The 26,759-nt window shown below is 36.3% G+C and overlaps 1 protein-coding gene across 1 annotated transcript; it reads left to right on the plus strand.

Moving 5' to 3' along the window:
* Nucleotides 1-26,759, plus strand: NCAPG (non-SMC condensin I complex subunit G). The gene is made up of 21 exons (XM_027642939.1): nucleotides 1-190; nucleotides 795-1,004; nucleotides 1,816-2,044; nucleotides 3,308-3,453; nucleotides 4,377-4,461; nucleotides 7,643-7,832; nucleotides 10,106-10,255; nucleotides 12,553-12,693; nucleotides 13,642-13,765; nucleotides 15,112-15,201; nucleotides 15,334-15,513; nucleotides 15,961-16,071; nucleotides 18,099-18,218; nucleotides 19,722-19,958; nucleotides 20,278-20,459; nucleotides 21,802-21,976; nucleotides 22,390-22,551; nucleotides 23,359-23,518; nucleotides 24,962-25,048; nucleotides 25,492-25,570; nucleotides 26,349-26,759. The coding sequence occupies exons 1-21, from the start codon at nucleotides 80-82 to the stop codon at nucleotides 26,473-26,475; spliced, it is 3,096 nt and encodes a 1,031-aa protein (XP_027498740.1). The 5' UTR covers nucleotides 1-79; the 3' UTR covers nucleotides 26,476-26,759.

Here is a 26,759-nt window from a genome sequence, read left to right on the forward strand (position 1 = left end):
GCCCCGCGCGCGCGGGCGCCGCGGCCGTTGTGTGTGAGGGGCCGGTCCCGGGGCCTCCGCTCGCAGCCTCCACCCGGCCATGGGCGTGAGAAAGAACTCGCTGCAGGTCCGGGAGGCCTTCCAGCTGGCCCAGAAGCCTCACCAGAACCACGCGAAGCTCGTGGTGGCTCTGAAGGGCACCTATACTCAGGTACGGCTGCCCTGGGGCGGCCCCGGGCCTGGGGGAGCTGGGGATGCTCCGCGGCTGCTCCGCTGCTCCCTCGGGGGCGAGGGCTTTCTCCGCAGTGCTCCACTGAAACTGAAGCCCGTGTGCCTAAGGAGAGCCCTGCCACTTAAAAAAAACGGAATAACCTTCTACCCCCCTCCCCCCAGTCCTCACAAAAAACCCCCACCAATCCAAGCCGCTCAATTATTCTACGCGAACGCGGCTGTGAGAACTGCCCGCGGCAGGAATTGATGGTGTTTGGATCCTCGAGATGTGAATGTGACCCCCGAGATGTGGGTGGTAGTAGATGGGGGTGTTTATTGCCATCCTGAAACCTGTCTGCAGGTAAATGTAAACTCCAGGGTGGAGCCCAGTGGTCGGGACGTGCCTGCTGTGCACTTAAAGCAAAATCCTCAGTGAGGGGTGCACGACAGCGGGTGTGCCCTAACTGCTGGCTGCAGCCCTTTAAAAATTTAAGTGGAAGCTGTCAGTTATAAGCACATTTATTTTATTTTTCTGTGGTACAGCTTTTCAAAGATGAAGCGGGCAGTTATCTTTTGTTGTGGTTTGATTTTTTTTTTTCCCCCAGGTGGATGATAAAGAAGACTTTAATGAAAAATTCATTCATTTCCTCAAGTATGCTATGATAGTCTACAGACGGGAACCAGCAGTGGAGCAAGTGATCAATTTTGTGGCTAAATTTGTTACTTCATTCTGTGAGACCGAGAAAGAAGATGATAGTGAGGAGGGAGAAGAAGATAACTTACTTCTGAATTATGTGTTTAAATTTCTGCTTGAGGTACAGTAATGGTTATTATTAAATCTTTGACATAACAAACAAACTTCCTGCAGTAGGGAAAATTTGCTGGTGCTCGAGGTGATACTTACAAACTAGAACTTAGAAAGTGAAAGCAAGACAAAGGTAGTGCTATATGAGTAACACCACCTCCACTCCCCCAACCCTAAAAAATCCACTATAGGTGCATTTATAAGCATGAAATTGGGGAGGTGGTGTGGAAACGAGTTTGTACTGTTTCTTTAATAACAAAAAATATTAAAAGATCTTCCATACAAGTAGGCTGACATGTATTAATTCCTTTCTGCTTACTGGAAGTGTTACATAGAAAAATCAATGGTTCCAATAGCATGAACACAGAAATAGAAAATTAAGAAATGTGAGAAATAGAAATGTAATTAAGAAAATTACATTTTCTTAGACTAATGTTTTGTCATGGAAAGATTACTGGTCGGGCCAAGTTCACTGGTTATCATTGCTAACATCTTTTTTTCCTTCTAATGTTCATGGAGGCAAAGCAGTAAGTTGGTTAGTGCACTGCAGGTTTCATGGAATGGTAAACATGCTACTTCCTTTGTGAGGGAAGTGCTGATTTTCTAAAGAGCCACTGATACAGGTGATGGGCCATAATTTTTTTCCGGTTCTGTGACTTTTTAATCTTATTAAAAATGAGTAGGAAAAGCTTTTGAAACATAGAAGTGCATATTTCATTTACTTTATTAAAATATTAGCTACTTACGTGCGTGTATTAGCACCTTTATGTTGGATGTGAGAAAGAGTGATTATGAGAATACTTTTTTTTTCTTTTCCTAAGTCTCATGATGTGAGCAGCCACGCAGTTAGATTTCGAACATGTCAGCTTGTTAGTAAGATTTTGGGAAATATGCCAGAAAATGCCCAGATTGATGATGACCTGTTTGATAAAATTAATGAAGCTATGCTGATTAGACTTAAAGATAAATTTTCGAATGTGAGAATTCAAGCTGTCTTGGCCCTGGCGAGACTTCAAGATCCTAAGGATGAAGACTGTCCTGTTGTTAATAGTAAGTAGTAATGGTCTTTTTCTTTTCTCTAAGAACATTTGTTCATTTACATTACTTTAAAGCATTTTTAAACTTTTTTTAAAGCATCAAGTAAATGAATATTAGAGAGTATTCTTGTAATAATTCATAAACTGGAACTCTTTGCCAGAGGAGGTTGTACATGCAAGAATTGCATACATTCAAGGGGAAAAGAGAGAACTGCTTGAAGGAGATATTTTCTAGACAATTGTATTGGGCTTGGGCTGCTCTGTGAACTAAATGTAGAAGTGGGATATTGAAAATAGTGTGTTCAGTTCTTGCCCTCTGAGGACCCTTTGGTACTACTAATTGAACTGAATTAGTAAAGAAACTCTAAGAAACAGTAGGGATGGTAAAGAAAAGCTATTATTACTTCTAATTATGATCACTTTCTGTAAGAGATCAGCACCTCTGCAGCACGGGTGTCTTGATGCTGTGTGTGGGTTTCTTTGTATATGGTGTGATTCTTGACTAAGCTTCTACTTCTGTTGCCTCCAGGTAGACAGAGTGTAGGTTTGTAGCAGCACAGCTGTTTTGTAAATTGTGCCCCCATTAAACTTGACATACTGTCTTTTGTGACAATTTAGTTAGATGAGGTTTTCTGTTGTTAAGGTATCTTCTTTGAAATTTTATTTTCTAAGTGTTTATTTATAGGTTGCTTATTTAGGAGTACCTAAATTTCATAGTCAGTCATTGTCTCACAGAGCAAGAAGATGAATTCATGTATACTCTGAGTAAATTAATTTTATAGTTGCTTTTAATTTTGAGGAAGGGTCAAGAATATAGTAAAAGAAAGTTGCAAGGGGGTTTTACTCTAAGAGTAATGGAGGTTGCAGTTTTCCATTTATAGGAGAATTTGAGCAACTGCCTCAAAGGTAGTGAGGATATACAGCTAATCAGTAGAGATCTTAAAGCGCCAACATTTGGAAAATTTTTTTCCCCAGTAAATGACAAAATGGTTATTTATGGATGGGATCTAGTGTAGCAATTTTTGGAGTTATTAACTGAGGTTCCTACTTACGACTGTAAACGTTATTTCTTTTGAGATCACAGCTCAGCATGTAATTGCCCTGAAATCTTGGGGTTGTGACCCTGAACTGTTTCCTAAATTATCAGCTCTGCAGGGGCAGGAGAGGCATTTTAATAACAGCTGCTGATTTTTTGTTTTGTTTTGTTAGTGTTTTCTGTTTTCCTGTAATGTTTCAAACTCTTAGGAAAACATTATTATTACTGTTTTATTTTCAGTTTACACCACATTGCTTGAAAATGATTCAAACTCAGAAGTGAGACGTGCAGTGCTGTCATGTATTGCTCCCTCAGCCAGGACTTTGCCAGTAATTGTGGGCCGCACTATGGATGTAAAGGAAGCTGTCAGGAAGCTGGCATATGAGGTAAATTGGATCACTTAACGTTAATTTCAAGGCCTGACTTAATAAAAGTTTTAAAGCCTTTTTTTGTATGTCACCGGTTAAACACTAAGAACAGTTAGATAACTTATTTTCTTTTACAAAAATTTGGAGGGGCAGTGATCTAATACAAGTTTTCTAGTTAAAACCCCTGAACTTGACTGCAGAACTTGTTTGGTAGAAATTACTTTTGTGATAGAACTTGTCTCTCGAGGATCAGACAGTAAAAGTATAAATTATGTATGCAATCTGTTGTTTTCTATCTATGCTTTTTGTGATGTTTATGAAACAAATTTTCTTCTCTGTTGTTACATAATAGATATTAAGTAAAGATAAGGTCACAGCAGTAGTAAAAAATTACATAATTTTGCTATTCCAGTTTTGAGAAGTGTCAACCATTACTTGTTTATATGTAGAGCAGGGGCAAGAAGGTGTGCTAACCTGTCTGTTTCTTGTGCAGGCATCTTAGGCAAGATCTTGAAACAAAATGTTCAACTCTTTCTCACAGCACAATCTTCTGTTCTTTCTAATAATTTAGGTTAAATTATGTTTTTTAACTGAATCTGTGTTATTAGGATTTAAGAAAAGTACATACTCAGTAATTAATTGCAGGTATTTATTGCGCTTGATGCTTTAAAGAGAGAGGATAGTTTTCGTATCCAGATGTTGCAAGAGCTGACAAGCTTCTAAGCTGTGTGTTAACTTTATTTTATTTTACATTTTTGCCATGCACAAGGGTCTGCTTGTTAATATATTGTTACAGTGCTGATGGTATAGGTATTACAGACTTTTATTGACTAAGGATTTCTGTGGGTGGATAAAAGTGAGAATATAAAACAACATGTAGTTAATGGATTCAGTTGTTATCATTCGTAGAAATGTATTTTCATGTCTTAATTCTTTTTAAGGTTTTGGCAGAAAAAGTTCACATGAGAGCTCTGTCAATAGCACAGAGAGTACAATTGTTGCAACAAGGACTTAATGACAGATCTGGTAAGAGATCTTCTTTTTTGACATCTCGATACAAATATTTGAGAGAATACTTTCTAATGTTTTCGTGCAATTTATGTGGAAGCTGTGATGGCAATAACAGGAGCTCAGAGGGAGTAGTGAGATACCAGGAAATGTTTAAGCACATGAAATTTTCTTGCTGCTTTGATTTTTCCAGTCCCCTTATAGTGGACAAACCAGAAAGGGATTGCACTTTTAAAAAACCTGAAAGCCACTGAGCTTTAAAATAGGGCAAAATGCTATTAAAATTAAAAAACAATGTAATTAAACACAGAAGTAGAAAAATGTAATTTATTTGGTGTATTTGGAAGCTTTTCATTATAGATATTTTTGTAACTAATACATTATCGCATTTAAATGTGAACATCAATATGTTTCCTGAGTGCTTTCAGAGAGAAAGCTCAGCTGGTTAGTTTTTCCTTTAACTTGGTTGAATTTTCTTTTAATGAATCTTCGATTGATCCTTATGCATTTCATCATGAAGCAGCTTTATTCTTTTTAACGTCTTTGGTATTGTATCGTTCAGAATGTACCTGAATGTGTGGTTTGTTGCCAAAGGATCAAAGGTCATATGCATCTCAGTGAGACAATTTTGGCCTGCTTACATACAAGGAGCAATTATATAGATGAACTTCACAATAAAGCTGCCAGTTTTGCTAAATGCTGATGTATAATCCATATACTTTCTTTGGGAAGTCTGTACTAAGCCCTGTAGAATTTTACTGTGAGAAAGTTACTTGCTGAGTGATGTGCTGCTTGAGAATGGTAAGAATTATGATCTGTGTGGATATTCACTTAGAAAACAAGAATGTGTTCATTAGTAACTAGAGCTCTTCAAGGTGTATTATGCATGCATGTGTTTTTGTTGATCTACCTTATTGTTTTATTGGCTAGTTGGAGAACATGTTAGTATGTTCTTGATGGGAAAGGGAGAGAGAATCAGCTGAGTGCTTTCTTACGCTGTGTAGACCTACACTTAAGAAGAAACTCTCATTCTGTATGTCTGAGTTAGCACTTTGCCCACCTACTCTAAATTGTTCTGTAGGAGTCTTACGAAGTTTGTCATGTTCTATTTTTCAAGTCTAGCCCTGAAAAACCAAGTTATGACTTACTATTTCTTATCAGAGCATTAGTTTGTTGTTTGGCCTAACTAGTTGCTGGTTGCCACCTCACTCAGTAATGCTTGGTCTTGACAAATACTTCTTTTTCTTAGGGTGAATGTGCTCCTGTGTTAGTAATCTTTCCAAACTGGGGAGGAAGCTACCTGCACTAATTTTTCCTGTGATCCTTCATTTGTCAGGAACAAGGATTTGTTGTATTCCCTTAAAAGAGAAAGTACAGCCTTTCTGGCCTTTTTCAATGACATTGAGGTGTTCAGCCTTAAAAAAGTGCCGCCTTTTATGATCCAGGACAGATACTTTCTGGGGCAGTGTCAGTCTCTTCCTTAGGATGATTCTGCATCCCAGCTATTGAGAACTTGCTCTTTTTGTTGACACCTAGAATCACAGGGAAAAACATCTGCCAGGATATGTAGTTTGACTGGTGTAATGGATATCATGTGCTCTTTGCTGGGTAAAATGGGTTTATGTTCCAGATTGGCTATTCTGTATTACAAATATGGCACATCCTATAGCTTTGATTATGTGTACCTTTATTGAATTTGCTTATCTGAGTAACTCCCAAGCTAAGAAGTGAGGAACCTGCTCATTCAAAGTTTCGACATTGTAATTTTGAACGTCTTTCCATATTGACTTCAGAACGGGGGCTGATAATTGTGATCTGGAATACATACTCCAGATTCTGCTTAGTTTTCCTTTTCAGAGTGCATTCAGCTGGCAATTCTCCACTCTTGTTCTACTGTGTTCTACTAGTTTATGCTTTTCACTTTCTTGGAGTGGTTTCTCGTTCTTAGGATCTTAATTTAGCTCTTTCAAGGCCTTTTTGCAGCTCTTTTTGAACTCTTGACTATATTTACGTGCTGTATTTATTATCATAAGTTACATATAAGGGAAAGATGAATCTTGTCAGTGTATGTGGACTTTGCTTCCCTTATATTGGATATTGTTTTCTAAAAGATCCTTAGAACATACTTGTATTGTTCCTGACTTATGTCTTTACTTCCACCAGACTATTAGCCTTTCAACTTCCCTGCTTAATTCTGTGTGAATGTAGTAATGGTGTGTATTCTGGATGTTCCCATAAATACTTTTTGCCTTGATTAAATAGTACTTCATTGATCCAGGAACTATTCGTTCCTTGTGGCAGTGGGGAGGAGGGAGTTAAAGTATCATTATGTAAATTCATAATCTATATACATAATTGAATTAGTGCAAGAATTCTGTGTCAATTCAGTTGTAGTATCCTGACTCCAAAAGTGGCCACTTCCTGAAACAGGGCAAGTTTATAACAATGCTTACCTAGAATATTTGGGACTGGAGTATCTCTCCTACGAGGACAGGCTGAGAGAGCTGGGCCTATTCAGCCTCAAGAAAACTGAGAGCAGTGTCTGTAAGTATCTGAAGGGAAGGTGTCAAGAGGATGGAGCCAGGCTCTTCTCGGTGGTGCCAAGCAATGGGACAAGAGGCAATGGGCAGAAAGTGATGCACAGGAATTCCACCTGAATATGAGGAAGAACTTCCTTACTGTGCAGGTGACCACACACTGGAACAGGTTACCCAGAGAGGTTGTGGAGTCTCCCTCACTGGAGATATTCAAGAACCATCTGGATGCAACCTGGGCAATGTGCTCTAGGATGACTCTGCTTGTACAGGGAGATTGGACCCGATGACCCAATGTGGTCCCTTCCAGCCTGACCCATTTGATAGTTCTGATTCTGTGAATATTTCCTTCTTCTGCAAGAGTTTGTGATTTGTAGGTTTTCTGAGTTGAGGTGCTGTCTTTAGGTGTACAAGTTTTTTTGAGAGGTCTTTTTAGTTCCCTGTGAGAGGGAAAATTATATTGCCTCAAAAATGTGGTGTGCTGTAGGTAGTTCTTGTTAACCTCTTGTTTGTTTGGTTGGTTTTTTTTAAGGTAATGTCACACTCAACTGTATAATAACTTCTTTGCAAAAGGACTTCTATAGAAAATTGTTTTGTGAAAATATATTGAAAACTTGATATTTTTTGACCTTTGTTTTAAACCATTTAAATTCCTGTATTATTAGATGCTGTTAAGGAGGGGATGAAGAAACTGCTTCAAGTCTGGTTACAAGTCACTGAAGGGGATGTTTTAGAATTGCTTCATCGGCTGGATGTAGAAAACTGCCCAGAAGTGGCCATCCCAGTACTAAATACTCTGTTTTCATTATCTCCACTTCATGATGTTGTTCAGGAATGTAAATACCTTGACAGCAGGTATCCAAAAGACGAATATTTTGCATAACAATATAAAAGATTATATCTAAATGGGGAGCAGAGTAACTGCTGCCTGTGATAAAGACTGATACTGTGGTATAAGCTCTGTTTGTATGCTTAAGTGTTTTGGATATGCTTTTTTTCTTTTAAAAAAAGATCTGTAAACACCAGCTGTGTTCAACAGCTTATCTGTGCCCAGATAAGCAAGAGGAAAAAAAAAAAAAAAGAGAAAAATATATTTGACTTCTCAATTCCAGAATACCCCAAAAGTCACATTCTTAAATTCTAAAAGTAGGCAGTAAATGAATCAGTTAAAAAAGCTTTTATATGAGTAACAGCTTAGAGTCTAATTGGTTTTAAGTGCTCCAGTTTACACCCACAACTCTGATTTCCTCTCTTCATTTAGCATGGGATACTGAAAAGCTCCTTTGTTTCCTTTCTCCCTCTTAGTAATGCTTCTAGTCTTTCTCCCACATTTCCTACTCTTTGACTTCCTGCTCTGCTTTTTGCTGAGCTAAGAGGCAGCACAATTTGGGACTGGTTCAGTTATCCATGACCTGTTTGGCGAATCAATCGGAATGGAATTACTGGACTTGTGTGTCAGTCTTGTTTTGGAGGTATTTTACTTGTTTTAAGAGCTTGACAGAATTTGCTTAGTCTTCTTTTCCTGTGTTAATTTTTGGTAGAATTTGACTGAGTTCCTAAGCCTTGAAGAAGATAGTGTGATGCATATTAAGATACATAAAGCAAAAATGAAGAGGGGAAGAAAAGTAGAAATTTAAGTTGTAGGAAATTGCCAAGGGGGGCAAAAAGGTGTGAGAAGAAATGTCTTGTGTTAATTGAGGCAATGAGAGTGGAATGAACAGTGGTAGGAGTCTAGTGTCAGATGATAAAATGAAATGAGAAATTGTCACTGATTAAAAAGTGATAACAAAATCTTTGTGCTTTGGGATTAAATGCATAATATGATCATATGAAGTGTCTTGCATTCTAGCAGCAGCCTGACAGATGTTTTGAAATCAGTAGATGCTCTATGCATTGCACTCCAAAGCTATAGATGTGGGCCTGTTTGCCTTTAAAAGGATCAATAATGATGAAATAACTTTCTTACAGCCTCTGGAAATGTGCCAATGTCTTAAGAGGTTCAAAGGAGAACTTACATATAGTTATGGGTTTCACGGGCTGACTTTGATCCTGCACAAAATGAGGCTTCCATTCTGAAAAACTGGGCTGTCTGAGAATTTTAAGTTGTAGGTCTGTTAGACTATTGACAATTTGAGAAGTTAAATTATTCAGCTCATAATGAGGTTATTTAATTTATGGAAAATATTAGGGTTGTTCTTGTGTGATGTTCCTGACAATAGCTTGAGTGATGCAATATCAGTATGATACATGGTTAGATTTTTGAAGTTCTGTGATTTCTGTATGTTAAATAAAGACCTCTCAGATTAATGAGAAGCCATCAAATGATCAGTTTTCATCTACATGTTGCACAGGTTTGTTTGTTTTGTATGTGAGGGACCTAAAATAAAACCAAAATTTTTGTTGATAGTTTGCCAGTAAAATGGGATTCAAGAGAGTGAAAAGTACCACTGCAGTGATACTGTCCTTTCTGTTTTGAGGTAGAATTAGTGCACAACTTAATGCTCTGCTTCTGAAAATGCAGACTAATTGCCATGCTTGGCATGGAAAAGACTTGAATCTAAAGAGGAGCAGGGGTCCTGTGACTAGTAAATGGAGGATGAGCTTAGAGATATGCTGAGAAGCACTTGTATTACTTTTTGTGTTTGACATACTGTGTTTGCTACTCAAATATTGTGTGAAGGTCTTGTATTAAGAATGGAAGAAGCAATTCATGAACAGAAGCTGAAAAATATTTTAATGCAGTTGTTGCATTTCTGCAGATAAATGGTGTTCAGTTTTCCAGACTTGTACAGTGATAAAAATGTTTCCTAGAGTTAAAGTACCGGGTGGTTGCTCTAAGAGGTCTGAAGGGTTGAGCAGAATGTTTATGCAAACTGATATGAATAGTCTTGAGTTAAAATACTGAGAAGGGCAATGTACTAAGAGGTTTGGGGAGCTCTGTGTCCTCACTTAAGAGAGGAAGTTTTTTGTCAATCTATAAGTAATTCTGTGGGAAATACCTTTGACAGGATTTTATTTTCATCTTAGGAGGTAATCTTTATTTCTAGTTTTCTAATATTTCTGGGCATTTGTTGTCCTTGACCCTATTTTATTTATCTCTTTGTATTTGTTTGTTGTTTTTTTTTTAGAAAACTGATTCCACTGGAAGACTTAACAGCTGAGAATGTGTTACATTGGAGATGTCTTTGTGAAAATCTAAAATCAAAAGGTGAAGAAGGTGAAGATTTACTAGAGGAGATGTTGCCAGAACCAGCTGTATATGCAGATTATTTATTAAGGTACGTTGCATTTAAAAATAAATCGCTTGCCGCTAAAATTGATTTTATTTTTTTTTTTAACAAAGAATATTTCTTTTATGCAAACTGTTCAGGTGTCCTCCAAACCCAAATTCATGCTTGAACAATTATTTTAATTTTTCTTCCCTTTTTTAAAAAGACTTTTGAGAGGATTTACTTCTTTTAAACAAAGCCTGTAAACAGCAAATTTATAGCATAAAAACAACGTTTGGAATGCCCTTTCTCCTGAATTATCAGCAAGGTGGGACTGTTAGATCAATAGCACATAATTCTTTGTTATTTAAGATAATAAAATCATTGTTCTGAAATATGCAGCTATCCTTTGTGTACATGTTATTATCAAGGTCACTGTGTGTTTGCTGAAAGATTTTTAGAGGCTGCAGAAACTGATACTTTTTTCATTGTAATTTGTGAAAATAAAGTAAAATTTGGCTGCTGTCTCCAGGAGAAGTAGTTTTGTAATTGAAACCTCCTTTCTTTTTTGCCTGCTCAGGCAGGAATGCTTCCCAAAAACTTATGTTTGAAGGCAGTGACAGAGCTGCTAAATGAGCCAGTTACAGAACATTTATTTCACTGAGGGGTGTGTGTGTGGGGAAATGAACATTTTGTGAAGTCAGTCTTTTCCCCAAAGTGAAGGATGGTATTTATTTTTTCTTGGTGAGATTCTTTAGTCTTAACATAAATTTTGAACAGAATTCACATTTGTGAGCATGGAGAATGCTGAGAAATCTTAACTGAGGTATTGTACTTGTGAAACATAAAGTGAAGCTTCCTGAAATGATTAAAAATTGTATCTGCTGAAAAATGCATTGTATTGATAGATGTTTGCAATTAAAAATATGCATATTCTTTTCTCACTTCCCTGGATGTAGTATACACTAGTGGTACTTACAGAAATCATTGCTACTTTTCAATGGGGAATGTGTTAACATGTTTCATAAATATTTGATAAATGAAGCATCTGTGCTTGCTTAATTTTGAAATGTGTATCCAGTCTGGTGGGTGTAAATTCATTCATAATTAATTTAAAAGACCGTAAAATATTTGTTCTCCAAAAAATTTGTTCTTCAAGAGAGCACATTTGTTCTCTTTCCATCTGATCTTACTTAAAATGCCTTCAGTTTACCTTCCTCTTCAGGGTGAGGCTGAGTATGGTTAATTAGGTTTACTAGAACTTGTTTGTGGTATCAACTGAAAAACTATTCATTGTTGAGCTTTGCTACTAGTTGTTTCAGGTAAGATTTGCAATTCTGCAGTCCTCTGGTGTCCAGTTGTGCAGTGAACTGTGAGTATCAGAAGGAGCAAGAAAAGGCAAGTCACTGGTACTTAGGAAAAAATGCAGGATTGCGAGTTGCCTTAGGTATTTCAGTGTGATCTGGTGCAGGTGACATTACTGTGAAGTGATCAGAAACACTTACTTTCATTTCAGATGTCCTAACTTTAGAGAAATTTTTAAAATTTGCTAAAAATAATGAGCTGCTGCTGAAAAGTATCTGTAAAGCTGGGGTAGAAAAAAGCATCTTTTTCTCAGCTCATATCAATATTTAAATTTCATTTTATTACGTTCTATTCATTACTGAATTTTCTACATTATATGTTTCACTCCTGATTTTCTGAATGTACATAACTCAGATAGAATTTTGATAAGAGAACAATGATTCTAGAAAAATAAAGAAATGGAATAAACTGGTTACACTTCCATGCTATCAGGCTGAGTGTATATGATAACAGATTGTTCTTCTGGGATGACATATTTGATCATGTATGCTTTCATGATTTTCTTGTATTTGGTCTTGCAGGCAATGTAACACTTCTGAACTTGTAAAAAAATACATAGGACCTAAATACGCAGAAAAATAATAAGAAAAATGCTACATCTGTACATTTGTTCCCAAGATGCTGGCTTTATGTATTAGTACAGAACTGAAATCACACATAGAAGCATAACTTGTCATTTTATGTTTTTTACTGTTTAACATTGACAAAAGGGATTTTTTTTTTAATGAAGTGCTTTATTTTTAAACTGTAAATTATTTGGTATAAATAGCTTTCTGAAAATAGTAATCTAGGAAAAGAACACAAACATTAAGTTTTAAGGTTTGTAACTAATGTAACCACTTGTTCATACAGGACAAGAAAGTGGTGGGACTTTTTTGGGAGGGAGAGGAGTGGTTTTGGGTATTTGGTTTTGATTTGTTTGGGGTGGTTTTTTTTTTTTAAATTTTTTACTGTCCAACAGTGATTCTGAATGTCAGTATATCTATTCTGTTTGGATTCAGTTATCTTGAAACTATGCCAGTTCTTACTGAAGAACAAAAAGAAGACTTTAATTGTTTTGAAAAGCTGATGACAAAAGAATTTATAGGCCAGCAACTGATTCTTATCATTGGCTGCATGGATACCGTGGAAGAGGGAGGAAGGTAAACTTAAATATCGAATCTGTGTTATTAAGCTTATGACACTCATGCCTGTGTACAGGCATAGAACCTCTGGGAAATGAACCTGGTCAGTCAGACAAAATACAGTCCTAATGCCAACTGGAAAAAAAAGCACAGTCTCTCTAATGGAATTGGTCAAAAGGTGTCTGCTTACTTTTATGGAAAAGTAAGTTCTAATGCAGATTGGACATGGTTTGTGGAGAACAAATTCAGTTGTTTTCATAAAGTGTTCTTGAGATTATGAAGTTACAAGACTGTTTATTTGGAGCATAGTGTATAAAAAAATAAAAGATAAAAATGGATTACTTTGCAACAGATGACTTGTAGCAAGTAGCCTGTTTGTTTCATATGTTTTTAAGCTATATTCTGCTAAGGCCTAAAGGGTCTTAGATGCCACGCTAAATTGGACTGTGTTAACTGAGTCATTTCTATGACTGAACAGCCTTTTGCTGTGAGGTAAGAAGAGTGAATAAATTTGCAAATTCATACCATCACAGGCATTTTGTGAAAGTTGCAGTTGTGGTAGTATAAACACAGCAATAATTCCAAACCCTCAGTGGAATGCATATATGTGTGCCAGACTGGCAGGATAGTTTAACTTGTAATTTTTTTTGAGTTTTCAGACAGATAATTTCTATGAAAGCGTTCTACAGTATTGATTCTGACTGTTTTCTGCTGGTTTTTTGAACAGTAGTGACACCTGATTAAAAAATCCAACATTTTCTAATCAAGAAAAATTGGGTAAAATCAGGAAAAGAAAAACATTGCTAAGCAAAAAAATATATTTAGCAGCTGATATAGCTATGGAGAAATTTCATAATGTATTATAAATTTTTCATCACACTAGCTTGAAGTTGGTAAGATTAACTCATGTCTTCCATTTTCTTGAATAAGCAAACATTGTTTGTGCTTTTTTTTTCTCTAATGCAGAAAGCATCTGTTAGTTATTTTACAAAAGATTCTCATTCTGCCTGCAACTTCAGCAGCACTTGTACCTCTGCTTGTTGAAAGATTGCTCAGTATTGTTAAGGATGATGACACAAGGATTCAAATCGTAAGTAATTCTAAAAGTTTGTAGTGTTCTAGGCTCTGTCTTCCCATACATCAGACAGCTTTTATGAAACATTGTAACAGAAATATTGGGAGCTCAAATATTTTAGCTTGGAAAAGCATTTATGTCTCCCTCCCCCTTGTTTTTGTTTTTGTTTTCTTTTTCTTTTTTTTAGCATACCTGCATTTTGTGGTTGTCTAGAGATCTTTATCTTTGGAAATTTGACTGGTGTTGTAAATGTAACGCTCTAGCTAGGAAAGTGTTACACTTAACAGCCTGTTCCATAATACTTTATTGTATTTAGATCCAAAGTGTTTTGACTAAAACGTTCAAAGTGAGGATAATGTAGATTTTCTGGTTTCGTATTTCTCTTCCCTCCTGGTAGTTCAGATAGGTACTAAAAACACATATAACAAAAGTATTTTATATAGTAGTCTCTTTAAATGTAGTGCAATTATTTAAACTTGACCCTGGAAAAGTGGACCCTTGATTTTACTCAAATATTTTAAATGAACTCGGGACTTGAGGACAGAGATCATTTCTGGAAAAACCTCAGCCCAGTGGGTAAAATCTGGATATAGGTCTGTTCCATGGTTACGATGGAAGAACTTTGGTAATTGTAGCATTATGATACAATTGTAGCGGTAAATGTGTGCATTTCTGATAGCCTTGTGAAATGCACTGATTTGATACATTCCATTGATTTAGTACAGCTTGAGAGAAGGTTAAACTGAGGTGATCTGATACAAGATAAATCAAGTTAAGACTATCCTGTCTCATTCAGTCTTTAGTTTTCATCATGTTTCATCTCATTTTGTATTTACATAATGGGACTGACTTCGAAGGAAGCCCCTAACCCACTGAAAAACTCTCAGCCTAGTTCTGCTTCTACTTCTGTGTGCGTATTTGGCTTGAAAATAAATAGCTCATGTTCCTTCTTCTACTTCAAATGGTGGTTTATGGACCTTTAAATGATGGTGTTCTATTTTGGCTGATGAAAAGCCTTACTCTTGTTACCAGCAATTCTTTTTAAAGCTTGTGTTCATATCTAGAGGAGGAAGATAGTGCCAGAGAACTGCTGGTGTAGAAACAGCTGGACTTCATGGATAATGTGGTCTTCTCATTCTTTGCTTTCCCAGCTGATTGGAAGAAAACACCAGACTTATGGTCACACTATGTATTGTCAAATTGAGGGTTTATTTGCAGGGAATATGAACTGTTAAGAGAAGCTGCACAGATGTGCAATACTTTTTCAGAAGGATGGTGTTTTAAATTTGGAAAAGTTAAATGCTTAGTATATGACATCTGAGCTGAAATTAGTGGCACTAATACACTGTTTGTACCAACAGATTGCAGAAATTATATCAGAAGTTCGTGAGCCAGTTGTTGCAGTTGAAAAGCCTGTTGGTGCTGATGAAATAAGAAGGAGGGAGCTTAAGGTAAGCTAGTTAATAAAAAAATATTATTTTAAGCTTATGCATCTAGAGTTTTATATAGTAGTGTCAATAGAGTTTTGTTGGCTAATACCACAAAGGTTATTATATTAATTTTCTTTTTACTTTGTATTTCAGTTGGCTGAAATAAAAGTGAAGCTTTTTGAAGCAAAGCAAGCTTTGGAAGAATGCATTACTCTGCAGGATTTTAATAGAGCATCAGTATTAAAAGAGCAAATAACTGAGTTGGAACACACAAAAAATGATCTGATAAAAGCGGGAGAGCAATGTGAAATTAAAGAAGTGCATGTGGAGAAGGTCTCTTCCCTTCCTGTATTCCTAAGTGCTGGTTATGTTTTAACATTTATTCTTAGTTTTAAATGAAAGTGTAGCTTGACCTTGTCTCATCTACATTTTTAATATTGAAAACAAACATTTATGTTATTAGTATTCTCTTTCTGCAAGTATAGAAGCTGATGGTATGCCCTAGCAAAAAAATTAATTGCAGTTAAACTGTTCTTTTGTCCTTAAATAACTAAAGAATTCTAAAAGGGTCATGTTCTTACTGCTTTTACTCTTGACTAGCTGAAAACATGAAAAGGGATCTATTTTCATCATCAGATGATGATTAATATTCTTGCACAACAAATGTGTAGTGGACATGTTTATTTGGGTAGGGACAAATTATGATTAATGGCCGCATTCTTCTTATTACACCAACCATTTGTATTGATGATGTTTCTCTTTTCCCTGACCCACTTGCAGAGTGATCCTGAAACATTGTTGAAGTGTCTGATGATGTCTTATGAGCTTCTGAAGGTCATGTCCCTTTCTAAAGGAATCAGTCCAACCATAATTGAAATCACTCAATCTCTGGTATGTAGGAATAAAAATACTGTTTACATTATGATGCAAATGGATACATTGTAGCTGGCCCTTGGATGCTGGCAGGGTGGTTTGTGATTATTTCACAATCACTTTGCTGTATCTGTAGTGCTGTGCTTGGTGCTTTTAAGCCTTTTGAGAATCCAGTGTCTCGGAGGTGAGTGCAGATAATTCTGTTCTGAGCTCCTATGCCAGAACTGGTTGTGGCAGAGAGATACTAAAATACAATAAGAATATAATAAATATTTGACTACTGTGTATGACAATGCTGGACAGGGCTGAGGTGTACTGTGCCAAGTGGAGTGCTTAGATGTCTGCTTACTGCCTCTAATTACTTGGATTTTCTATCAGCCAAAGTTATGAGAGCTCTAAGAGAGAACTTTTAATGTTTTGGGGCTTTCTTTGTTGTTGTTGTTTTGGCTTTTAATTTGTTTCTAGTCAAAAGCTGGAACTCACATAGACCTTTCTTTCTTTCCTTCCACGTACAAGAAAAGATTCCCCACTCTTGTTTTCTTAGCACCTTTGAAGAGCAAAATATTTTTGTATTGAAAAATAAAGCAGTGGCATTATTGGCCTCTTGTAGTCTACAAGGTATACTTCCTAGTTTCCATTTTGAAGACTATGGATTTGAAGATTAACATTTCTAAATATCACAGCCTTTTAACTGTTACTGAGAGTGCAAACAAAAAAATAGAAAAAAATACTACACTATTGTATGAATGATGTATCCACATGGGAATACTCTGTGCAATTCTTATCTATTTAGACAGTTTATATTTGAAGTTTGTAATGGAAGTAGTCAAGATAAGATCAACAAGGAAAAGTATGGAATGGCTTCTACTGAAGAATGTTTAAATAGGTTACTGCTTTGTAACCTGGAGAGGACTTAAGGGTAGGGCTTGAGAGAGGGCAGAAGTCATAAGACATTGGAGAAAGTGAGTAAGGATTGGTTGATCACCCCATGAACCTATTCTTTAGCAAGCTCAAAACAAATGGAATGAGTTGCTTCGTCACCTAATGTGTGATCTGTGGAATTCCTTGTGTGGGATGGTGAACACTTGTACAGATTTCAAGGAAGACTGAGCAAGTTCAAGAAAAATAAATATTACGGAATGATTCGGTTATTCCTGTCTCAGATGCAAATTCTTGGGACCCTGACAAGAATTCTTAGGATGTATCTATTTAGTCTGTTTATGTAATACTTTATAGGAATTTGAACTTGATCTTTTGATAAGGAGAAAATGGACTGGACAGCCTCAGAATGGGAATTCTTAGAATTCAGCTTGCAATGAAACTTGCTGAAATGTAGTGCAATCACACCTGATTTGTTGCAGATGTATAGAAGTATTCTTAGAAGTCCTAATTAATGTTGTGCATCCCAGAAACCTTTTTTTTTTTATTGGTCTTTTAATTTTCACATTTGATGTTTATTCCACTTTTCTTTGTCCAAGATCGTGCTTTTGTATTGATGTTCCTGCTGGATTTTCATGTATTAAGTGATTTGGGATACTTATTTGTGTTTTACTAAATGCAAAAATATAAAAAGATGCCAATGTGGTGTTCCCACTGTACCTAGTCAGGCTTTTTTATTGTGTAGAGTTTTACAATTGTCTTCTCAAAACTATTCCAAGTACATCGAAGTGGCATCTGTATTTGGTAACTTTCTCTGCAAGAATGCTAATGTCTTTTATAAAGAAGTATGTAGGTTTGTTGTTGTTGTGTGTTGTCTTTATCTCAGAGTGATCAACTCCATTTTGTTTGAAAACAAATATTTATTAAAAACACCCACAGAGGAAAACACTCGTGTGACTTTTGCCGTTATTTTATTGCTGATTTCGAACAGCATACCCAATGTGCTTCTGTTATATCTAGGTAAACAGAGTATTTGGTAGTTGCCACTTTCCAAACCCGTATCAAACTAAATTATTTTTATTTTCAGGGTAAACACATATTAGTAGTCAGTTTTTTATTTTCAATTGATATATTTCAACCATAAAGTGTAATATTTTTCTTTCCAGATACTTCCTGGCATAACTCATGTTCATCCAGCTGTGAGAAATATGGCAGTTCTGTGTTTGGGTTGCTGTACCCTTCAGAACAAAGAATTTGCCCAAAACCATCTTCCACTGCTGTTAGAGGTAAAATGTCTGATCGGAAACAGTCTTTGTAACTTAGTAAATAAAGCTAGTCTTGTATCCATAACAAGCTATTATAGGGAGTAATGGTCTTTGAGAACCAGTGGTTCCCGATTTTCTGTAGAGTGTGGTTTCATTTAGGTTTTTCTGATGTCTAATAATATTCAAGCTTATATTTTATTTTGGCAGTAGCATGCCTTTCCTTTGTAAGGTCATCTGCTGTCTTGAAAGTTTCTAGGAATTCCTTATCTGAAAGGTCTCACTTTCTTTTCCAAATCTGGTTGTAATCAGTCATGTATTTGTTATTTGATATAGAAAAGAGAAGGTATAGTATTCTTTAAGCCTTCCTTGGGAAACCAAACTAAAAGCGAGATTGTGATTGTTTTCACATTTCTGTTACACACTTACCTGTGATCTTGGGTATCTGATATAATTTCTGAATTACTATTTTTTTTAATGGATTAAGGAAGAGTTGTTAAGTAGAGGATAAAGCAATATTAAAGCCAAGAAACAATAGCATGGCCAAACATCTCTGGATATAGAACATGTTGGATGCCATAATACCCGCATCTCCCACCCTTGTGGTACATGTTCTGATGATGAGCTAATTGTATCAAAGATGACACCTGTTAACTTTTGACCCTGGCTCTGAGAGTCGTGTAGGTGGCCATTGTGCCTTATTAAAGGTGTGTTCGTGTAGACACTTGAGAAATGTCAGCAGAGGCTGAGCTGAGATGCTGGGCTCAGACAAGATGGTAGAGCTGTCAGGCACCATAGTAGGAGAACTTTGGGTTACTAAAAAGTTAGCATATATTATTTTTTTAATTTGCCTTTGAGTATGTCTCATTAGAAAACAAGTTTGTTTAGGGAAGATTACAGTTGTTTAGTAACTTAGATTTTAGACTTGAGTACTTATTTCTGTAGGTGCTAAACCCCACAATCTTTCTGTAGGCTGCTGTCAGAAGCAGGGTGTGGAGCTAAACAGATCTGGAATCTCTAGGTTAACCCACCCATGATGTATGGTTTTACTTGAATGCTAATTTGAACTCTAATACATATAGTAACCTATGCAACTTTGTTATCTTGCTTCCTGCTGTCTTTTTAAATACTGTTGATTTTAATTAAGCTGTACTTTTTTTAAGCTGTGTTTCTGTAGTGCCTAATACTCTGGAACTACTACAGGCAAACAGATTTTGTTGTCCAGTATCTCTTTACGAGTTGAACAATAAAATTACATCTCACACATGCATGCTCACTCTGTGAGTGAACTTCAGTTGATTTTATGTAATGCAAATTGCTTAGATAACTTGATAAACTATTTCCCAGACTGTATTATAAATCCAGGTTTAAACTTGTATCACACCTTCCTAAAATCTGAAAGTTGTCTCAAGTACAATAGAAAGTTTCCCAAATTAATAGTTGTCTTAGAGCAAAAAATCTTACGCTGAATTTTAACATTGGTGATCTACTGGAAGATGATATATGTATTTTCCTTATTAAACCTAGGTTTTACAAATAGATAATATAAAGATAAAGCTCAGTGCTTTAAAGGCAATCTTTGATCAACTAATGCTGTTTGGAATTGAGCCTTTTAAAAGCAGAAGAGTCGACGACTCTCAAAGTGAAAGTGCACACATTAGAACTGAAAATGGCGAGGATGAAAGCAAACCAATAGAGGATGAAGAAGACACTGCCACAGTTCACAGCCTTCTGAAGCTACTTTCTGGTTTCTTAGACAGTGAGGTAAGGAATACTATAAAATTTGCCTTAGTTTTGTTTTAAAATTATTATTGCAGATGGCTTACCATCCCATTAAGTTGTATGTGACGTGATGTGTAACTGCAATCAATAGTCTTATGTTAAAATAGTCCTAGAAAATGACTACAAGTTTTTCACTGATACAAACTAACGATACTCTTGAGCTGGCTTTGAATTCTGTGCACGTGCAAATATATGAATGTAGAGAATTGATTGGCAAGATAGGATGTAGACTGTTACTAGAAAGTATTAGTGCAAAAGGCTGTGGTTGGTGCGCTGTGTTTGTGATGAGTTCTTCCTTCAGTTTTCAGAGCTGAGGACAGAAGCTGCAGAAGGCATTGCCAAACTGATGTTCTCTGGGAGGCTGATCAGTGCCAAGCTCCTTTCTCGACTCGTTTTGTTGTGGTACAACCCCATGACTGAAGAGGATACTCGGCTTCGACACTGTCTAGGAGTATTCTTCCCTTTATTTGCGTATGCAAACAGGTAATGGTCTTTGTAACTTGTTATGTGACAATATACATCCATCTAGCAGCTTTAGGAACCTTTTTTGGTCTTGCACAAGTAGAAATTGCAGAAAAGCAAGTTAGACCTAAAGGTTTAATTCAGCCTCCTATACCTATTGCTTTTGAAAGTACATAATCTCAACCTGTGACTATTCTGACGACTTTCCATTAATTCCCTTTTACCCCTGTGGCCTTCCACTTTTTTTTTTTCTTTCCTAAGCCTATAATTGAAACTATTCTCCAAGATACTGAATAAAATATTAATTTAAAAATATGTGCTTTACTTATTTATGCTGCTGAGCACTACAGGTAGGCTTTGAAGTGTCACTAAAAAGTAGCTAGCAGGACTGCTTCAGAAGAAAATAATCAGTGCCCAGCAGATATCAAAGAAGCAGGCTGGTGGGCTGTGGCTTGGGGTTTGTTTTTGTTTTGTTTTTGAACCAAAGAATACTCCAATTTAAATTCACAGCAGATTGAAAATCTCCTGTTTATTTTGGTAGTGGACAAAGGAGGTAGAGAGCTTATGTAAACAGCAACTCTCATCTCCTTTCACCTGCTGAATGAAAAAGTTGTTTAACATTTGCTGGCAGTGGTTTGAGCGAGTTAGAACGAACTGAGTATTTATCTGGTTGTTTTTATGGTTAATATTTAATTTACTTCTATTATATGCTACCTTATCTATTTTTCCAGCCAAATTGAATTAAATTTTTGTGGCCAATACATTGCTACATTAAGGAGTGTAGTTCAAACGGGAGTTGTTGGAGATGCAAAAGTTAATAAATATCAGAAACAGGAAAGGCTTCACTTCAGTTAGTATCCTGTACTTTGCAACACCTTGTCTTTCAAATTGTTTTGAAAAATGTTGTGGAACTACACTTTCAGACAACTTGCTGCAGAACCGAGTACCCACAAAGAAAAAGGCTAGCGGGAAGGAGGAATGAGCAGAAGACAAGATTAATCAAAAAAAAAAACAAACCTGAGAGAAATGTATTTATGTAAATGTATTCTCTTGTCCCTTAAGAGCAAATGTGTCTGTATATATCAGACATATCAGTTAGGTTTTCAGTAGTAAGTTTGAATGTTCAAACTCTTCAGAGGCAGGAAGTGTTACTTAAAACTTGCTTGAAATACCATGTGCTAAAACTTTAATCGGTTCTGTGAAGCAAGTTTTGATATCTTGATCTTGCTGGCTGTTGCTGCTAAGGTTGGCTGCTCCCACTTTGCTTTGACTGATGTGTTGCAGTGGGTCGGAGAACTTTCATCCTGGAAGAGAAAACAGTTTTGTCTTGTTATGCTACTAATATTTGACACCACTGAAACAGGTCTAACCAGGAATGCTTTGAAGAAGCTTATCTTCCAACTCTGCAAACACTGTTAAATGCTCCTGCAACGTCACCTTTGTCTGAAGTAGATATCACTAATGTTTCTGAGCTGTTAGTGGACCTGACAAGACCAAGTGGACTGAAACTTCAGTCTAAAAAGTCTCAGGACTACCAGGTACAGTGTGTTAAACTGTAGGAAAATAGTATTTGTGTCTAGAGGTTAAGAACTGCCCCTCCCTCTTGCTTACTGCTACCTGTCTGGGCCTCTGAGATTCCCAGCACTTGGATTAAATGAGGTTATGAAATCTTATAGCTTGACACTTTCACTCCCACTTCCTTCCCCCCCAGTCTCCTCTCCCTCTTACAATTAAAAAATGCTACTAGGACCTTGCACCATGGCTAATTGTCTATACTGGGAAAAGTATTTATAAAAATCATTTGGTGTACATACTAAAAATACTGCATTTTAGGAAGATGTTTACTCTGTAAAATAAGACAATTAACGGCTTAAATCGCAATGTTCTCACTGCTGTCTCTTGTAAATAGTTCCCAACAAAATGTCTGATATCTAATTTCTTTCCTTTACAGGAGTTAACAGTGCATGATAGTTTAGCCATGAAACTTTGCAATGAAATCCTGACGGACCCAACTGCACCAGATGTCCGTATTTATGCAAAAGCTTTAAGTTCACTAGAACTCAGTAATTCTTCCACAGAGAATCTTCTGGTGTTGCTCAATGAGATTTTAGAGGTAGTACATAAATAACGTGGCTCTTACCTTTTTATTCATTAGCAAGCTAATATTCTGATACACTTAAAAATGAAGTGCCTTTTGTTTACTATGATGATGTGACTGGAATGTCTCTTTTAACCAGGCTTTGAAAATTAATTTTTGAGTAATTTACAAAATAAGCTGATCTCACTGCATAAACTGTAGACAGTATAACCAGGGTGCAACAGTGTGCCCAATTTGATATATTGTGGTACAGTGAGATCTTTGAGATGTAGTTAATTTTTTTAAGTTAAAATAAAATTCAATATTAAGTCTTTAGCAGTTTGGATGGCTTTTCTCTAGTTAATTATTAAGAGCTGAAATTTTACACCTAAACTTATGATGTAATTGGAAGATCATTAGCCAATATGAAAAGGGTGCTTGATTTAAGATGAAGTGGGAAGGGATTGATTACAAGAGGTTTTTACTTCGGTGCTTTTATTAATATGGAAAAAAATTAACATTTGGGAGTATGACAGATAGAAATGTTGAAAAGAATGCCAAATCCACTACGGGTATATCATCCAGAGGTAGCTATACTTCAGGTCCAGCTTTAATGTTTTCCAGGTTTCCTTTAAAAAAATATTAATTTAAAAATGTGGGATTTCAGTGCCTGGTGTTGATGGAGAAAGTGTTTCTACTTTCAGCTTGACTGATCATTTTCATGTCATACATTGTATCCTTTGTGCAGTAAATTTAAATAATCCTGTTAGTAGATAAATTTAGTGGATAAAATAAATAGTTGTAAAATTAAGTAGCTTTTAACATTAAATGTCTTTTCTCTAGAAAGTGGAAGATAAACTGTGTCAAAAAACTATTGAGAAGATCAAGATGAACTTGACCAAGGGCAGAAACCACTCTAGACAAACTGAGGAAACAGGTCTCTCTGGAAGGACACAGGACACTGACATCCCATTGCCTGAAAATACTGTTCACAATGAAGAAGGTAATTCAGAAGACGCAGTACAGTAGCAGGTGTACAGTTCAGTGAATTGTTTGGATGTTATGAAAATGAGTTTTAGTTTTCCTGTATTAAATTAATCTAGTTTTCGGAAAAAACAGGAAAAGGTAACATGTAGTAATAAATGTGCAGGCAGTTTAAAATATTTGTACTGAAATATTTTACATTTTGTAGTGCTTTTTGACCAAATTCTGTCATATTACTCTGGTATGAATAGTGCTGTATTCTGCATCTTAAGCTCTGCCCTGCAGCTCTTTCTTTTTACAAAACCAGTATTAAGATGTTTTGTTTTGTTTTAAATGTCTGTCACACTCCTGTGCCTGCGAAATACTGATGCTGACTAACTCATCTTTAGAACGAGAGTCGCTGACTTGGAGGAAGAAAGAAGTGCTGGGTGGGGTTCTTACACTTTGGAGTAAGAACCATGCCCGTGGTTCTTGCAGGCTGTGTTACAGCAGGGTAGAGCTGATACCTTCAGTGTTCACACCAGTCTGTCCTTGTTGCCAACTCATCTGTGGGAGCCACATTTCCTTCTATTGCTGTTTGAGAGCTTGCAGTGGAAGTAGCTGGAAGACTCTGCCCTGCCAGCAGAGCGTGCACAGCTGCACGTGCCTCAGCAGTGTATGGTTTGCTGGGGGCTCACAAAGGAGAATATTTTATTCAGCAGAAAAGCAGTTGGATGAAACTTACCAGGTTTGCTTGCAGAAGCAAAGCAAAAGTATTGACAGGCAGTTGTTTGAAGCAGATCATGTGCTCTTTTAAATTCTTTTAATCATTTATATTTTTAGTGGGTTATTTAAAGGCTTAAATCTGTTTTGTTTTTTTTTTTCCAGAAGTGCCGAACAGTTTAATTTCTTTTATCTTCTATGTTTATGTCTTCAAATATTTCTTGGATGGGAAGTTGGAAGTATGCTTTTGAGCAAATAGTTGCAGTGTTTTTGGCTAACATCTGATAATCCTTTTTGGTGTGAAATTGTCATGCAAAAGAATTTTTGAGCACTTTTTAAAAGCAGACTCTAGGAGAAAAGCATTGTTCCCTTTCCTTCTCCCACCCCCTCCCTCAATACATTTGGGATCATTAAAAGCTAAGCAGCATTTACCTCTTCAAATCTGTGGGATTTCACATTTTCAAAGGGTCTGGAACATAAGTCCTATGAAGAGTGGCTGAAGGAGCTGGGGTTGTACAGCCTGGAGGAGGCTCAGGGGGGACCTTATTGCTCTCTACAGCTCCCTGAAAGGCAAGGTGGGGGTTGGCCTCTTCTCCCAGAAAAGTGGGAGTGCGTGCCTTAATATCTAGTTTGTGGTTTAAAGAAAAAGTGGGGTTGGATTCTGTGGCTTTTTTATATAACAGCCAAAATTTAAAATACTGGTACTTAAAATAATCAACTTTTAATTTATGACTTCTGTTTGTGCTATTCTGTTTAACAGAAAATAACACAGATGCTCTTCATACTCCAGTTAATGAAGTTAAAGAAACAGTAAAATTAAAATCCACAAGAAACAAAACTGGCAAAGGTACATGAGCTACAATATTAGTTGCTTTTAATAAAAAAATGTCGTTCTTTTTATGAATGTATTGATATAAAAGCCATTCATACTCCTACTGTAGTTTTTACAGTTTTATTTGTTAAAAGATTAAAGTAGTCTGTTCTGTGGAAATTGTTGTGCTGTTAGCCTCTCCCAGTAACACAGATTTAAAAAAAAAAGAAGGAAAGACTGACTACAGGATTTCCAGAGAACCTGGTCACAGCCATTGACAGTAACAAACAGGTGTTTCTGGGAGAAGTGGTAAATTGTGGGGTTTTTGTTGTTGCTTTTGTGTTGTGATCACATTCTGTCTGTGCTGACTCCATATTCCTGTGTTTCAACGCAATATCAAACACTGAAGAAAGATACAAAACTAGCTTAAGAAAACAAATGGTATCATGATATGAAAAGAGACTTTTGCTTATACTTAGGACAGCGCAAGGCGGCAGCAGAAGGGAGGTCTGTGAGCAGAAGAAAAGCTGGCACAAGTGTAAAACGTGGTACTGAAAGGTGAGTCCTTGACTCTTCACCATCAACACCATGATGTCCCTTCCAGCAAGGAAATTTAATCCAAATGTTTTTCTTTCCCAGACTTTTACCTTTGATATCCTCTGTTCCTAAAACACAGATAAATATTTTAGAAAAAAAAATTTCTTTGAACTCGTACTTTTGAAACAGTGGCAGGTTTTGTCAAAGAGCCTGTAGCCTTTCTGTAGCATACCTTTGGGGTGTAAAGTCAACATATATTCTAGCTGACGAAAGTTAGATTTTTGGTTTACATTATTGCTCTTCTTCCAAGCACTTTTTCTGCTTTTTTAATCCGTTCTCTGGAGGAGTAAATTTTATTTCTTTTTCCCTCTCCACAGTTTTGTTGCTTTTTTCCCCACATGTGTTGATAAGCTTCTGAGAAGTGAATATAGACAATAGATTTCTTCTCGTGTGATCTCGTAGGTTATGAGAATTAAAACAACATTATCTTTGTAATTTTTACCTGTGCTCACTCTTTCTCAAGCAAATAATCCATGGACTTCAGGGTTACCAGGGTCAGTCCACTTCCTTTTGCCTATTTGGTGTATTTATTTTGATTTCACCTAATTTTTAGGAGTTATGCTTATTTTGCAACTGCTATATCACTTGGAAAACAATATATTCTTTTCAAAAAATAAAAAGTTTAAAATTGGTAAGAAGTTTTTCTGCTCTTTAAGACCATGTTTCAAGTTTGTTAATATAAAAACTCTTGAGTTTGGTTAGTCTTTTTGGCCTTACTTTTAAATATTCTGCATTTCAGTTGTCATGAAGTTCCAGAATCGGTCCCAGTGTCAAGTTCAAGGCCTCCAAGACGAGCAAAAACATTGGCACTTGAAAAAACCAGAATGAATCTTTCAAGACTTTTGAATGAGGAAGTGGAGAATTGAAGACAAAAGGAAAGAAAGTGCCCTTTGCCAATGCTGGTAGTTAACATCAGACTTGAAAAATGAGATTTTTTTTTTTTCTTGTTAGTCATATTTAACTCCTTTGATAATTCTAGATTTCTAGATTAGTTTTCTTTAAACAATGCTTTTTATTATTTTCCCAATATGAAGTCCCTCTAGATTTCTAGATTAGTTTTTTTTGAAACTATGCTTTTTATTATTTTTTTATTACTTTCCCAATAAGTCCCTCATTCATGTATTAAAAACATAATAAAGTATTACCTGAA

Source organism: Corapipo altera, unplaced genomic scaffold (assembly GCF_003945725.1).
Source record: "Corapipo altera isolate COAL_440 unplaced genomic scaffold, ASM394572v1 22, whole genome shotgun sequence".
In the NCBI taxonomy this organism is placed as follows: Eukaryota; Metazoa; Chordata; class Aves; order Passeriformes; family Pipridae; genus Corapipo; species Corapipo altera.